General features: G+C 34.2%; 1 protein-coding gene across 4 annotated transcripts in view; it reads right to left on the reverse strand.

The window, feature by feature from the left end:
* Nucleotides 1-15,238, reverse strand: part of LOC105859529 (complement factor H-related protein 1) — a 143,063-nt gene that overhangs the window by 63,131 nt on the left and 64,694 nt on the right. Inside the window, exons 21-23 of one of the 4 annotated variants that reach the window (XM_075996991.1) lie at nt 14,086-14,135; nt 13,382-13,564; nt 12,476-12,614 (exon numbers count right to left, since the gene is read on the reverse strand). In XM_075996991.1, coding sequence (XP_075853106.1) covers nt 13,424-13,564; nt 14,086-14,135 — 191 coding nt within the window. In that variant the 3' untranslated portion in view covers nt 12,476-12,614; nt 13,382-13,423. Of the gene's footprint in view, nt 1-1,627; nt 1,765-12,206; nt 12,615-13,381; nt 13,565-14,085; nt 14,136-15,238 lie in introns of those variants that run through there. The other 3 variants (XM_020284326.2, XM_075996992.1, XM_012743359.3) reach the window with 3 other exon arrangements.

A 15,238-nucleotide genomic window follows, 5' to 3' on the forward strand; every position in this document is an offset into this window, starting at 1 on the left:
TGTATATATTTATGATGTACAACATTGATTTATTTTGGTTTTTAACAAGTTAATGGATGTAAAATTTACATGCAACAAAATTCACCCATTTTAAGTGTAGAAATCGCTGGTTTTTAGTAGGTTTACCAAGTTATGGAACTATAATCACAACCCAGGCTGAGATTATTTCCATCATTGCATGGAGAGCTTCCCGCCCACTTGCAGTTCACCCCCTTCCCACCTCCAGCCTCCAGCAACCACTAAATCTACTTTCTGTCTCTGCAGATTTGCCTCTTTAGGACATTTCATATCATGGAACCACACAACACAGAATCTTTTACATCTGGCTTCTTGCACTTAGCGTGATTATTTTGAGTTGCATCCATGTTATTGCGTGTATAAGTATTTTGTTCAATTATGCATATTTTTCTCTTATGTCAGGTCTGAAGAGAAAGTGTCCAGATAGAACTTCAAACATATGGGAAAACTACCAAGCAACAAAACAGTAAAATAAATACTTTTGAGAAATCACAGAGTAAAGTACAGTGATTGAAACTTCATTTATATACATAGTTTAATCAGTAAGCTAGACCTTGTTAGAGGTTTTGTTTGCAATTTTTTCCATATGGTGGCTTTTATTTCAACATGAATGAGGTGGGACAGTTTTTTAAATATTGCAAGAAATAGTTTACAGTGTTAATAAAAAGTGATATATGATTTCTTTTCATTTTCAAAATATTTTGACAAGCTCAGAAAAAGCATTTTATTGACATTTTATTGGCTTACATGCAAAAACAAAAAAATATCCTTGTGCCCTTGTTTTATTAAAAGATACTTCCGGCCGGACATGCTGGCTCACGCCTGTAATCCTAGCACTCTAGGAGGCTGAGGCGGGCAGATTGCTCGAAGTCAGGAGTTCGAAACCAGCCTGAGCGAGACCAGGTCTCTACTAAAAATACAAAGAAATTAATTGACCAACTAAAAATATATAGAAAAAATTAGCTGGGCATGGTGGCACATGCCTGTAGTCCCAGCTAGTCGGGAGGCTGAGGCAGTAGGATTGCTTGAGCCCAGGAGTTTGAGGTTGCTGTGAGCTAGGCTGACGCCATGGCACTCACTGTAGCCTGGGCAACAAAGTATGACTCAGTCTCAAAAAAAAAAGAAAAAAAAAAACTTAAAAAAAAGATACTTCCCTTTGTTAATAATTAGATTGATATGAGAATTCCCTTATTTTAATTGTATTAAAACTTTTTTATGAAAATACAATTCTGTAGACATTTTGAAGGTGGCCAAATATTTCTAGGATGTTTTTTTCTAGTCAGTGACATTGCAGAGTTTATGCAGAATGACACCAATTCTTTCCCTTGTTAGCTTTATTATATCAGATTTTTCATCATTTAATTCCTCTTTTAATTCTCTACTTGGTGGCTCTTCACACTTTGGAATTTAGAGAAGAGAGAAAATTAATTTTATTCTAATATCCCCTTAGTTGCATATTAGAAAATATTTTCACAAATAAATATTATGATCCCTCATTCAAAATGCACTTATCTATTTATTCTTTTTAAAATACACACACACACACACACACAACTAATGAACACATTTGAGAAAGAGACTGAAATATTCACATCTGTTTTCAACTTACCTTGTCCCTGAACAATGGATACCCACAAGAGTAGAATGACATTGATTAAGAGCAACATACTGGAGAATCCCAACTGTGTATAACTAAACATCCTCCAGTATTGATGGTGTTGCTTTAAATCCTGCCTTCATCCATAGTCAGGAGCCTGACTTTGAATTTCAGAGCGCTACCGGGAAGCTAGCTCAGCAATGACCTTTTGGTAAACATCAAAGTTCATGGGTTGCATGAAATAACTAAATAGTGTCTTATCAATGTTTTCATAGTAATGCTTTGAATTCATCAGCTGATATTTATCTGAGCAAGATAATAGCTGTTGAATTTCCTTGTTGTGGTCACCCAGTCTCTGAGTTTGGGACATTCAGAAATGGATGTTGAATTATGGTGGTCTAGAAGTCAGTGGACATGTACATGTTTGTGTCCAATCAGAGAAATGAGAGAAGGCCCTGAAAACCTGCAGTCTCTTGCTAAATGTGGGGCAGACATATGAATTCCCTGAAATTTGAAAGCAGTTCCCAAATCACACACAGATCCAAAGGCTAAAAGTGGAAAGGCCATTGATTCAATGAGTTAAAACACAACTTCTGACCAAATGTTGGTTGTTTACTAAGGTGCACTGACTGAGGGTGACCTCTATAAACCTACACTAAAAAAACAAAACAAAACAAAACAAAAAACACCAAGAAATAAAAACCGAGCAGTGACATCAAAATCCATCCACTTTGAGGTAAACAAACTCCACAGAATTAGTCTAGACAAGTCACTACACAAACAAACAAACAAAACCTAGCACCAGCAACAAGCCCTTACTTGGGAAGGATTCATAAATCAGAATTGTTATAATGTATAATCTAAAATTCCCAGCATTTTATATTCAACACATATCATAGTGCAACAACAAAAAAACATAAGACATGCAAACAAGAATGGTGCCTCCACACAGAGGAAAAAACAAAAACAAAAACCAGGCAATAGAAAGACTCTTTGAGGGGCCCAGATTTTGTAACAAGCTGATGAAGATGTCAAAGCGGTTGTTGTAAATATGTAGAGAGAACTGAAGGAAATCACATCTAAAAAAATGACAACTTTGTGAGAGAATACATGTGTTAATTAGCTAGATTTAGCATTTCCACAATGTATATATATTTTCAAATATCATATTGTACATGATAAATACATATAATTCTGTCATTAAAAAATAAATGAAGAATGTATTATGCCAATGACTCATCCAATAGAGAATACCAATAAAAGAAATTATCAACTGAAACTGATTGGAAATTCTGGAGTTGAAAACTACAATAACTGGGTGGGGTGCAGTGGCTCACGCCTGTAATCCTAGCACTCCGGGAGGCCGAAGCAGGAGGATTGTTTGAGGTCAGAAGTTTGAGGCCAGCCTGAGCAAAAGTGAGACCCCAGCTCTACTGAAAATAGAAAAGATTAGCCAGGTGTGGTGGTACATGCCTATAGTCCCACCTGCTTGGGAGGCTGAGGCAGGAGGATCCTTTGAGCTGAGGAGTTTGAGGTTGCTGTGAGGTAGGCTGACGCCACAGAACTCTAGCCCTGGCAACAGAGTGAGACTCTGTCTTTAAAAAAAAAAAAGAAAAGAAAAGTACAATAACTGAAGTAAAGAATTCACCATAGGGACACTTGACAGATTTCACCTGGTAGATGAAAGAATCAACAAAGTTAAGGATAGATCTATAAAAATTATTTAATCTGAAAATAATTTTGCTCAGTATTTTACAATAACTATTGAACATTGAAAAAAATCAAGAAACTATTAGGTCCCAAGATCATTATTAGAGGTTTTTCTCAACTTTCATTGCCTTCCTTTTTATCCTCATTATATTAAAAGTATATACTTCTAATTAAAATGTAATGAATGTAAAGAATAGAAAAAATGTAAAATGCAAACATTTTGAAGAACTTAAAAATATTCTCTCCAAACCTAAATAGATTCATTCTAAACATTATTTATACAACTGGCCAATGTTTTTCTATAAATATTATTTAAAACTAGGTATATACTTAATACATTTTAAGTATATTTATGCTTAATAGGATAATGTCATTAATCTCAGTTTCTAAGTTTATTGTTGTAAGGTTTCTTTTTTTTTTTTTTTTTTTTTTTTTTGAGACAGAGTCTCACTTTGTTGTCCAGGCTAGAGTGAGTGCCGTGGCGTCAGCCTAGCTCACAGCAACCTCAAACTCCTGGGCTCAAGCGATCCTCCTGCCTCAGCCTCCCGAGTAGCTGGGACTACAGGCATGCGCCACCATGCCCGGCTAATTTTTTTATATATATATATCAGTTGGCCAATTAATTTCTTTCTATTTATAGTAGAGACGGGGTCTCGCTCTTGCTCAGGCTGGTTTTGAACTCCTGACTTTGAGCAATCCGCCCGCCTCGGCCTCCCAAGAGCTAGGATTACAGGCGTGAGCCACAGCGCCCGGCCCTGTTGTAAGGTTTCTTAATGACAATCTTAGTTACTCTCTAGGATTTGTTCAAATTTCTAAAGGTGTTATAAAAATTGTAGAAGGCTTACATTTCATCATTGCTGATACATTTACCTATTAATGAGTAGGCTAATCTTAGGGACTGATAAGAAAGATTGACATCCTGGTTCAAGCATAAGGGATGATTTAGTCTCTTTTTACATGTGCATCAAGGGGTATTCATTTGAGTATGTTCTATCTATGCCTATTTTGTTAAGAATTTTTATCATAAAAGGGTGCTGAACTTTAGATGCTTTTTTAATAGATGCTTTTTCTGCATCCATTGCAATGATCATAAGATCTCTGGATCTCATAAGATTGAGGCTTATAATATTTTCTTTAATATCTTTTATATAGCGAGTCTCAGAAAGCCTCTGAAGTTATGTTAGGAGGCCTTGAGATCATTCTGAGAGGGATAGATAGAAGTAGACTCATAAGTTAGATTATCTAATTTCTTACCATAAATACTTTATAAATTTTATGAATAGGAATACAACACAGAATATCTTACCTAGGTTAATTATTTGAAACTGTCTTTATGAAAAAGTCTTGAGGCAATGTGAATATATCATTAGAAATTGTCTAGTAGGAGAAAAATGTAATTCCATGGTTAAACATATTAGTATTTTGATGAGGATTTTATTGAATCTGTAAATTGATGCCACAGCAATACAAAATGCCATCTGTGAATACTATAAACATCTCTATGCACATAAACTTGAAAGCATTGATGAAATGGACAAATTCCTGGAAATACTCAACCTCACAGTGCCCAATCAAGAAGAAATAAAATTCCTGAACAGACTCAAAACAAGCAATGAAATCAAAGTCGCAATAAAAAAAACTTCCAACAGAAAAAGTCCCAGACCAGATGGTTTCACAGCTGAATTTCATCAGACCTGCAAAAATCATTTCATGATATCAAGAAGGAAGGAATCTTTCTCAATTTATTCTGTGAAGTCAGTATCACCTTGATACCAAAGCCAGGAAATGACACAATAAAAAAAGAAAACTATAGACCAATATCCCTTATGAATATAGATGCAAAAATCCTCAATAAAATTCTAGGAGACCTAATTCAGCAGCACATCAAAAAGAAGTAAATAAATAAACCATCATGACCACGTGGGCTTCATCCCAGCAATGTAAGGTTGATTCAACATATGTAAATCCATAAATGTGATGCACCACATAAACAGAAGCAAAAACAGAGATCTTATGATCATTGCAATAGATGCAGAAAAAGCATCTATTAAAAAAGCATCTAAAGTTCAGCACCCTTTTATGATAAAAACTCTTAACAAAATAGGCATAGATAGAACATGCTCAAAAGTATAAAAGCCACATATAACAAATCCAAAGCCAAAACCATACTGAATGGAGAAAAGTTGAAAGCATTCCCACTCAGAACTGGAACAACACAAGGATGCCCACTGTTGCCATTTCTATTCAACATAGTGCTGGAGGTTCTAGCCAGAGCAGTCAGGTAAGAGAATGAAATTAAGGATATTCAAATGGGGAAAGAGAACGTCAAACTACTGCTCTTTGCTGATGATATGAACTTATATCTAGAAAACGCTGAAGATTCTGCCAAGAAACTCCTGGAATTGATAAATAAATTCAGCAAAGTCTCAGGCTACAAAATCAATGTATACAAATAAGTAACATTCCCATACACCAACAACAGTCAAGCTGAGATTCATATCAAAGACTCAATACATTTCACAATAGCTACAAAGAAAATAACATACCTACAAATGTATTTAACCAAGGAGATGAAAGATCTGTACAAAGAGAACTATCAATCACTGAGGAAGGAAATTCCAGAGGATATAAACAAATAAAAAAAAACCCATACTCATGGATCAGCAGAATCAATAGTTAAAATGTCCATACTACCCAAAGTGATTTACAGATTCAATGCAATCCCCATCAAAATACCTCATTTTTACAGCAGCATCCAGAAACAAAGGAAAAATACAAAATTAGAAAACAAAAAAGAAACATTTATTTAAAAAAAATTTTTTTAAATACCTCATTTAGCTTAAAAATTCCTCCAAGCTTATCTATGTTATCACAAATGGCAGGATTTCCTTCTCTTGTAAGGCTGAATAGTATTTCATGGTATATACACACCACATTTTCTTTATCCATTCATCTGTTGATAGACATTTACATTGTTTCCATATCATAGCAATTATGAATAAGGCTGTAATGAACATGGGGATAAAGATATTTCTTTGACAGATTTATCTATTTCCTTTGCCTATATGCTCAGAGTAGGATGGCTGAATCCTAATGGTAGTTCTATTGTTAATCTTGAGGAACCAGCATGCTGTTCTCCATAATGGCTAAACCAGTTTACATTTCTACCAGCTTGTATAAGGGTTCCCTTATACAACCTCATCATCACTGTTATCTTTTGGCCTTTTGAGGACAGCCATCCAAACAGGTGTGAGGTCATATTTCTTTGTGATTTTATGCATCTATATTGAGCACCTTTTCATATAACCGTTGGCCATTTGTAAGCCTTCTCTGAAAAAATATCTCAGGCGTTTTGTCTATTCTTTAGTCAGGTTATTTGTTATTTTGCTACTGAGTTGTATGAGTTTTTTATATATTGATATTAACCATTGCTTAATAAAAATGAACATGGAAGCCATAGTTTCAATATACTCCAAGTCCAGTGCCCACAAACATGTAAGCAAAACTCAAGTTATCTTGATTTCCTCAAACACTGTTCTAATCATAAACAAAAAAATATACATGTCCTTGTCATCATGACTTAATAAAATTAAACCAATCACTTATAAGCAAAATCAGCTTAACCAGCTTTGTTTTCCTAAAACATCAAGTCACCTTGATGGTGATCATTACTTTCTCTTATTGTATGTCAATAAACTTTTAAATTTTTAACTTTATTTTATTTTTGACACACTTTATTAAATATATCATTTCATTCTATGGTTTGCCTTTTCATTTGGTTGATAGTTTCCTTTGCTGTGTACAATACTTTTATTTCAGTGTTGTTGCTTGTGCTTTTGGTGCATATCTAAAAATAAAATTATTGCCAAGATCAAGATCATGGACTTTTCCCCATGTATATTCTTGCAGGAATTTTATAATTTCAGGTCTTTCATTTAAGGATTTAATTCATTTTGAGTTTATTTTTGTGTATGCTATAAAATTAGAATTCAATTTCATTCTTTTGCATGTGGATATTAAGGTTTCCCAACACTATTTATTGATGAATCTATTTTCTCCTCCCTGTGTATACTTTGTGCCCATGTCAAAGGATAGCTGATTGTACATGCGTGGGTTTATTTCAGAGCTTTTGGAGTATGTGTTTTTTTGTGTGTGGGCCAGGTCCATACTGTTTTGGTTATTATAGATTTGTAATATAATTTGACATCAGAGAGTATGTTGCCAGCTTATTTTTTTCTCAAGATTACTTTAGCTATTTGGGGCCTTTTGTAGTTCCACAGTGATTTTATGTCGGTATTTTTCTATTTCTGTGAAAAATGCCATAAGAATTTTAATAAAGATTACATGAAATCTGAAGTTTTGTGCATTATGGACATTTTTTATGTTAATTCTTCTGATCCATGAACATCGAATATATTTCAATTATGTGTGTTTTCTTCAATTTCATCAATGTTTCATACTTTTCAAGGTACAGAGCTCTCACCTCCTTGGTTTAATTTATACCTAAGTATTTTAATCTTTTTGATGCTATAGGAAATGGACCTTCCTTCCTTCCTTCCTTCCTTCCTTCCTTCCTTCCTTCCTTCCTTCCTTCCTTCCTTCCTTCCTTCCTTCCTTCCTTCCATCCTTCCTTCCTTCCTTCCTTCTTTCCTTGACAGAGTCTCACTGTGTTGCCTGGACTAGAATACTGTGTCATCAGCCTAGCTCACAGCAACCTCAAACTCCTGGGCTCAAGCAATCCTCCTGCCTCAGTCTCCCATGTAGCTGGGACTACAGGCATGTGCCATCATGCCCGGCTAATTTTTTTCTATATATTTTTAGTTATCCAGCTAATTTTTTTCTATTTTTAGTAGAGACAGGGTCTCGCTCTTGCTAGGCTCGTCTGGAACTCCTGGGCTCAAACGATCCACTCACCTCAGCCTCCCAGAGTGCTAGGATTACAGACGTGAGCCACCGAGCATGGCCTGGAGTTGTTTTCTTAATTTCTTTTTTAGATAGGTTGTTTTTAGTGTACAGAAACAAAACTGAATTTTGTATGTTGATATTGTACCCTGCAACTTTACTGAATTGTTTATTAGTTCTAACAATTTTTTTAAGGAGTCCTTGTGTTTTCTATAGAAGAGAGAGAGCCAGTGCTGAATCCTGACCACTAGACCACCAGAGATGCTGGTTTTCTATGTACGTAATATGATCATGTCATCTGAAAACAGAGAAAATTTTACTTCTTCATTTTGAATGTACATGCCTTTTATTTGTTTTTCCTGAATTGGACTGGCCAGAATTTCCAGTACTATGTTCAAAAGAAGTGGTGAGAGTGGGCTTCCTTGTCTTGTTCTGATCTTAAAGGAAAACCTTTCACCTTTTCAGTATTCAGTATAATGTTAGCTTTGGGCTTGTGATAGATGGTCTTTATTTTCCTGAGGTAATTCTTTCAATACCCAATTTCTTGAGAATTTTTATCATAAATGGATATTTATTTTTCTCATATGCTTTTCCCGTATCTATTGAAATGATCATAAGATTTTTGTTCTTCGTTCTGTTAATTTGGTAAATAACATTTTCATTAGTATATGTGTACCATCCTTGCTACTGAGAGATAAATTAGACTTGATTATGGTTAATGATCCTTTTTAAAGTGGGACTGTATTTTTTGTTAGAATATTGATTTTTTTTTGCATTTATTAATATATTCATTAGGAATACTGGTCTGCAATGTTTTTTGTAGTGTCCTTATATGGCTTTGGTGTCAGGATGACTTTGGCCTTATAAAATAAAATTAGAAGTGTTATCTCTTCAATTTTCCCTGAAGAACTAGACAAGAATTGGTGTTCATTCTCTAAATGTTTGGTAGAATTCAGCAGAGAAGCCATCAGGTCATGGGTTTTCTTTGATGGGATCCTTTTAATTAATTATTTATTCTCCTTATTCATTATTAGTCTGGACTAATTTTCTATTTGTTCATATTTCAGTCTTGGTACATTGTATGTCTCTAAGAATTTATATGACTCTTCTAGGTTTTCTAATTTTTTGGCATATAATTTTTTATAGTGGTTTCTTATGATCCTTTATATTTTTGTACTATCAGTTGTAATGTGTCCTCTTTTGTTTCTAATTATATTTATTTGAGCCCTCCCTATTTCTTTTTTTTATTCTAGCTAAAGTTTTGTCAATTTTGTTTATATTTTCAAAAGCCAGCTCTTAGTTTCATTGATCCTCATTATCATTTCTCCAGTCTCTATTTCATTTATTTTTGCTCTGATTCTTATTATTTCCTTCCTTTAGTTATCTTTGGGTTGTTTGATTTTCATTTTCTAATTTCTTGAAATATAAAGTTAGGTGGTTTATTTTATATCTTTATTTTTTCTTCATGTGGGTATTCATATCTATAAATCTCTCTTTTTTTTTTTTTTGAGACAGTTTTACTTGGTTGCCCAGGCTAGAGTGAGTGCCGTGGTATCAGCCTAGCTCACAGCAACCTCAAACTCCTGGGCTCAAGCAATCCTCCTGCCTCAGCCTCCCGAGTAGCTGGGACTACAGGCATGCGCCACCATGCCCGGCTAATTTTTTCTATATATATATTAGTTGGCCAATTAATTTATTTCTATTTATAGTAGAGATGGGGTCTCGCTCTTGTTCAGGCTGGTTTCGAACTCCTGACTTTGAGCTATCTGCCCGCCTCGGCCTCCCAGAGTGCTAGGATTACAGGCGTGAGCCACCGCACCCGGCCAATATAAATATCTCTTAGAATGCTTTTGCTGCACCCCATAAGTTTAGTACTTTGTTTTTCCTTTTTTTCCCTCTATTTTTAAATTTCACTTTGAAAATTTTCATCTTCTCATTGGTTGTTCAGGAGCCTGTTTTTAATTTCTATGTCCTTTTATTTTCCAAAATTTCTCCTGTTATTGATTACTAGTTTAAAACCACTGTATTTGCAAAAGATACTTGATATGATTTCAATCTTTTTCAAAGGTTTAAGATTTGTTCTGTGAATGTTCCATGTATGCCTAAGAAGAATGTATATTCTACTGCTGTTGGATGGACTATTCTCTAAATGACTGTTAGGTCCATTTGGTCTAACATATAGTTCAAGTCCAATGTTTGCTCATTGATTTTTGTCTACATGATATATCCGTTGTTGAAAGTGGGGTGCTGAAATCCCTTCTCTTACAGTTTTGCTGTCTATTTATCCCTTCAAATCTCTTAATATTTGCTTTATATATTTTATTTGCTCCCATGTTGGGTGCATATATATCTATTTAAAATTTTTATAGCCTCTTGATGAAGTAACCCCTCTATCACAATATTGTGGCCTTGTTTCTTCTAACAAGTTTTGACTTAAATTCTGTTTTGCCTGATGCGAGTATAGCCACTCCCTGTTTTCTTTTAGTTTTCAGTTGCATGGAATATCTTTTTTTAAGCTTATGCTATGCTATGGTCTGAATGTTAATGTCCCTCTAAATTTCATATGGTGCATCCTAATCACCATGGTGGTTGTATTCTGTAGAAAGTGAGGCCTTTTCAGGTGCTTAGCTCATCAGGATTTCACCCTCATGGATTGCATTGGTGCCCTTAGTTAAAAACAAAACAAAACAAAAACTTTGTGAAACTTCCTTGCCCTTCCCACATAGCAAGAAGGCACCATCTCTGAAACAGAGAGCAAGCCCTAACCAGATATCAAATCAGCTGGCATCTTAATCTTGGACATGCCAGCCTCTACAACTCTAAAAAATAAAGTTCTGTCTCTCATAAGCCACCCAGTCTATGACAATTTGTTATAGTGGCCCAAATGCCCTATAAGTATATGCATAAGTGTTAATATTACCTACAAAGATAACTTCCTTATTATTACAGACTTCCTTTACATTTGTGAAACCTGACTTTCTGCAACTCAACCAATTTATCTAAGTCAGGATCACTAACACTGGAACAGCCTTGGTATATAAGCTACTTGATGCTGCAATGACATAATCAATTATCACAGTAAAATACTTTTATCTTATTATTAATATCTTATATTCACATAAAAGTTTCACTTCCTTTAGAAATTAAAAATGTTTCCAGCCCAAAATTATTTTAACTAATACTCTTTAAAATGAATGAATGTAAAAATACATTTCAGGATCTCATTATTGCAATTTCCAAAACTCTTCTAGCCAAAAATTGTTAACATGTTATTTGACCTTAAGATCATGACCAATGAGGTCCTTCTTTCTCTCAATTTGTATTGCTTTGCTTTTTAGACATATTTAAAGTAAATGATTCTTGTGGTTCAAGAGTGATATTTGTTAAATTTAGAAAAATCAGAGGATACTGATATGTGTAAAGGAGTTAAACAGCAACTCTTAACCCTATTGTCTCTAAGCATCAATATGGAATTTTACCTGTTTTGTTGGATTTCCTACCAACTTTTTTCTATAAACATTAATTCAAGTGTCTGCATACAAGTTCATATGGGTGTGTTTATAATAACTGACAGAGGGTTTTCATTACTTTGTATGTCAATGTTGTAATAGTTACATATCCAATTAAACTTAAGTTCCTCTTTATGATTAGTTTGCTTTATTAACTGTGCTAGATTGACATCTTCTGAAAGCTTATACATTTCATTTTTGTGAATTTATTAATTAATAATAAGGAGTAATGACTTACATCTTATCACTAACTTAAGGTATGACTTAGGGTGATTTTCACATGTGTGTGAAGTGATACAATTTCAAAGACAGAGACAACGATGTCTTTCTCATTTACTGTGAAGCAGAGAGCATCAGGAGCTATATAGAAAGCGCTGAGCTATTTAGGAGAGTGATAGATAAAAATGGACTGTGATGTAATTGCATCTAATTTCTTACCATAGATATTTTATAAATTAGATCCATAGCACTTTGGTTTGCCAAGTTTTAATATGACGCTTTTAAGAAGTGAGGCACTAGTCTCAGATTATAATTACATTGTCACACCTTGACAAAAAGTCTTATTTATGAATAAAAATGAGTTTAGCAATACTTGAAATATAAAAATGAGAACTGGATTAATAACTAAAATTCTTAATAAAGGTGTGCATTTTATTAACCCCAGGAAGAACCACGCGGGTCTTTTTCACAGCTGGGATACTCCAGTTTCCCATCCTGACACTTCGTTCGAAAGGGTGGAGATGTTGCTGCCAGGTGGTATCTCTGTTTACACCTGAATTCAACACTTTCACCTGTTTGGGCATAAAGCTTCTGTTGGTGCTTCCACCTTAACGTTATGTTATATTTTTCCATGATTCCTTCTGATATTACACACGCTTCTGAAAGTAGAAAAAAATGAACACAAAATTTTTACTAGTGTTGTATAATGGTTCGGTAATTCTTTCTCAAAACCCTTACCAAACCAGCTCTGTAAAAGCATCATATAAAAGTTAAAATAGTAAACAACATGTAAACTAGGTACTATGTTTAATGTGTGATAGTTGGATATTACTATCAAAGATTCATAATTATATCAAAAGAATTGCATTTTGGACCCCATCATTGCTGTTTTTGTTTGACTAAGATTAGATCAAATGGTACAAACTAATGTAGACGATGATATCTATAGCTAATAATACTGGTATTTTTACTGGAAATTCGGTAAGAGAGCAGATTTTAAGAGTCCTTAAAACACATACATAGGCATCCACACATACACAATAGTAACTATAGGTGATGTGAATGTGTTAATTACTTTTATTGTGGTCTAATTGCATTTTAAATATATCAAATCATCACATCCTACACCATGAATATATATAATATTTATTTGTAAACAAAAAGTTTTAAAATAAAATATAAAAATTAAAAAACTATTTCCTAAACTATACTTTGTCACATATGAATATTTGATAGGCAAGAATTTAGCATAAGGTTGTATATTAGTCCCTGAAATTTCTATTATCAATAGAAATTGATATTATCCTGAAATTTCTATTATCCCTGAAATTTCTATTATCAATAACTGAAATTGAAATTTCTATTATCAATAACAAAATATGACACACTGACTTTTCCAGGATCCATGGAATATTAAAGTACTTACTTAAGCATTTTGGTGGTTCTGACCACTGTCCATTTCTACATGTTATTTGCTTGTTTCCCTGAAGTACATACAAGTTCTGGCATTGATACTCAACTGAGGAGCCTCGAGCATAGACTTGCAATGGGAATGAAGTAATGTCTCCATTGTCAATAGCTGGAGGGGTCTTACATTTTCCTTGAGAATCTAAAAAACATCATTTGATACATTGAGAGAGCAATTCAAATTATAGTTTAAAATAAGGAAAATAGAAATATAGCACTTTATGTAACATCAACACCTTTGTGATTTCTGCTGAAAGAAATAATTAGAGGGACAAATTTTAAATAAACTGCTACATGTCCGCTTTGCAGTATCCCAGGCTTAAGAAATGCCTTTTTTTCTTTTTTATTTCAGCATATTATGGGGGTACAAAATGTCTTTTTAAGTAAAAAAATGCTGAACAGACAGTTAAGATAGAGAATATCTCTTGTTTTTATACACAACATGCTGTAGAGGAGATTGGGTCTTTAGTCATTTTTTTCTCTTAGTTTTCATTTTGATTACAGAAGAAACATCAACTCCCTGAAAAAATGCAAAGAATACAAATTTATAGAAGGTAAAAGAGAGTGGTTGGCTCCCTGATATGTACAAAATGAGAAACTTATCCTTCTGCTAAGTACAGCTCAAACTCCTGACAATAACGTAAAAAACAAAACAAAACGCACATTAGAGAATTCTGAAGGATGTAGAGAATTCCATCTGGTGAGAGACTTCCCTGGAATCAAGGAATGACAAAACAGTGTGTCATCTCTATTGTCTTTAGCCAAATATTCAGAAAAGAAGCTACTAGGCAAGATCAAGTCTTTCGTTTTCTGTTTCTATTTTTTAACAATATCTTGCCTCCCACAGGAAAACGTCATGAGAAACCAATGCCCACCCTTCACATCCCCTGTCAGACACAGGTCAGATTAGGAACTACCCTCCCACCCACATGATGAAGTGACTAGACATTTCCCCCTTTGCCTGTGGGGTCAGCAGAGGCCAAGTGAGAAACCTGGACTTGCACCTATCATGGTAGTAATGGAACCGGTTAAACAAAAGATTTAAATACAATCTAGACTCTCAAAATCTAATATGCACAATATCAAGAATAACTTAATCAAAATCACTCATCATATTATGGACAGGGAAATCTCAAAAAAAGAAAGACAAGCAATAAAAGACAATATGGAAATGACATAGATACTGAAATTGACAACACTTTTAAAATCCTAAGAGGAATTAAAATACTGAAAAGCATACCAGAATTTTTTTAAAACCTCACTGGATAGGCTTAATAGTATAACAGAATGGGAGATGACAGGAGGATAAATCCACACACTTAAAGACAGAACAATATAAATTACCCAGTCTGAACATAGCCTGAAAATTTAAAAAATGAACAGAGCCTCAGAGATCTTTAGAACAGAGCCAAAAACTAAAGATCCCTAAAGAGAGGAGAGAAGGTGTTGGACTGGAAAAAAACGCCGAATAATAATGGCTGAGAATTCCCCAAATTGGGCATAAGGCATAATTTTACATATTCTAGAGGCTGAGCAAACTCCAAACAGGATAAGCTCAATCAAATTCAGACCAATACACATTTAAAAAAACTACCTAATGAAAAATAAAAACATCTTGAAAGCAGCTAGACAGAAATATGCATTTCCTACAGGGACCATGGATTCAAAAGACAATGGGTTTCTTATCCCTCTCCATGGAGACATTAGGAAGTGGCACATTGTTCAAGTACTTTAAGAGGACTCTCAACTCCAAATTTCATATCCAGTGACACTATCCTTTAGGAATAAGGAGATTAATAGAGAGTCAACGGGAAAC

The sequence above is a fragment of the Microcebus murinus genome, chromosome 23, assembly GCF_040939455.1.
Source record: "Microcebus murinus isolate Inina chromosome 23, M.murinus_Inina_mat1.0, whole genome shotgun sequence".
Taxonomy (NCBI): domain Eukaryota; kingdom Metazoa; phylum Chordata; class Mammalia; order Primates; family Cheirogaleidae; genus Microcebus; species Microcebus murinus.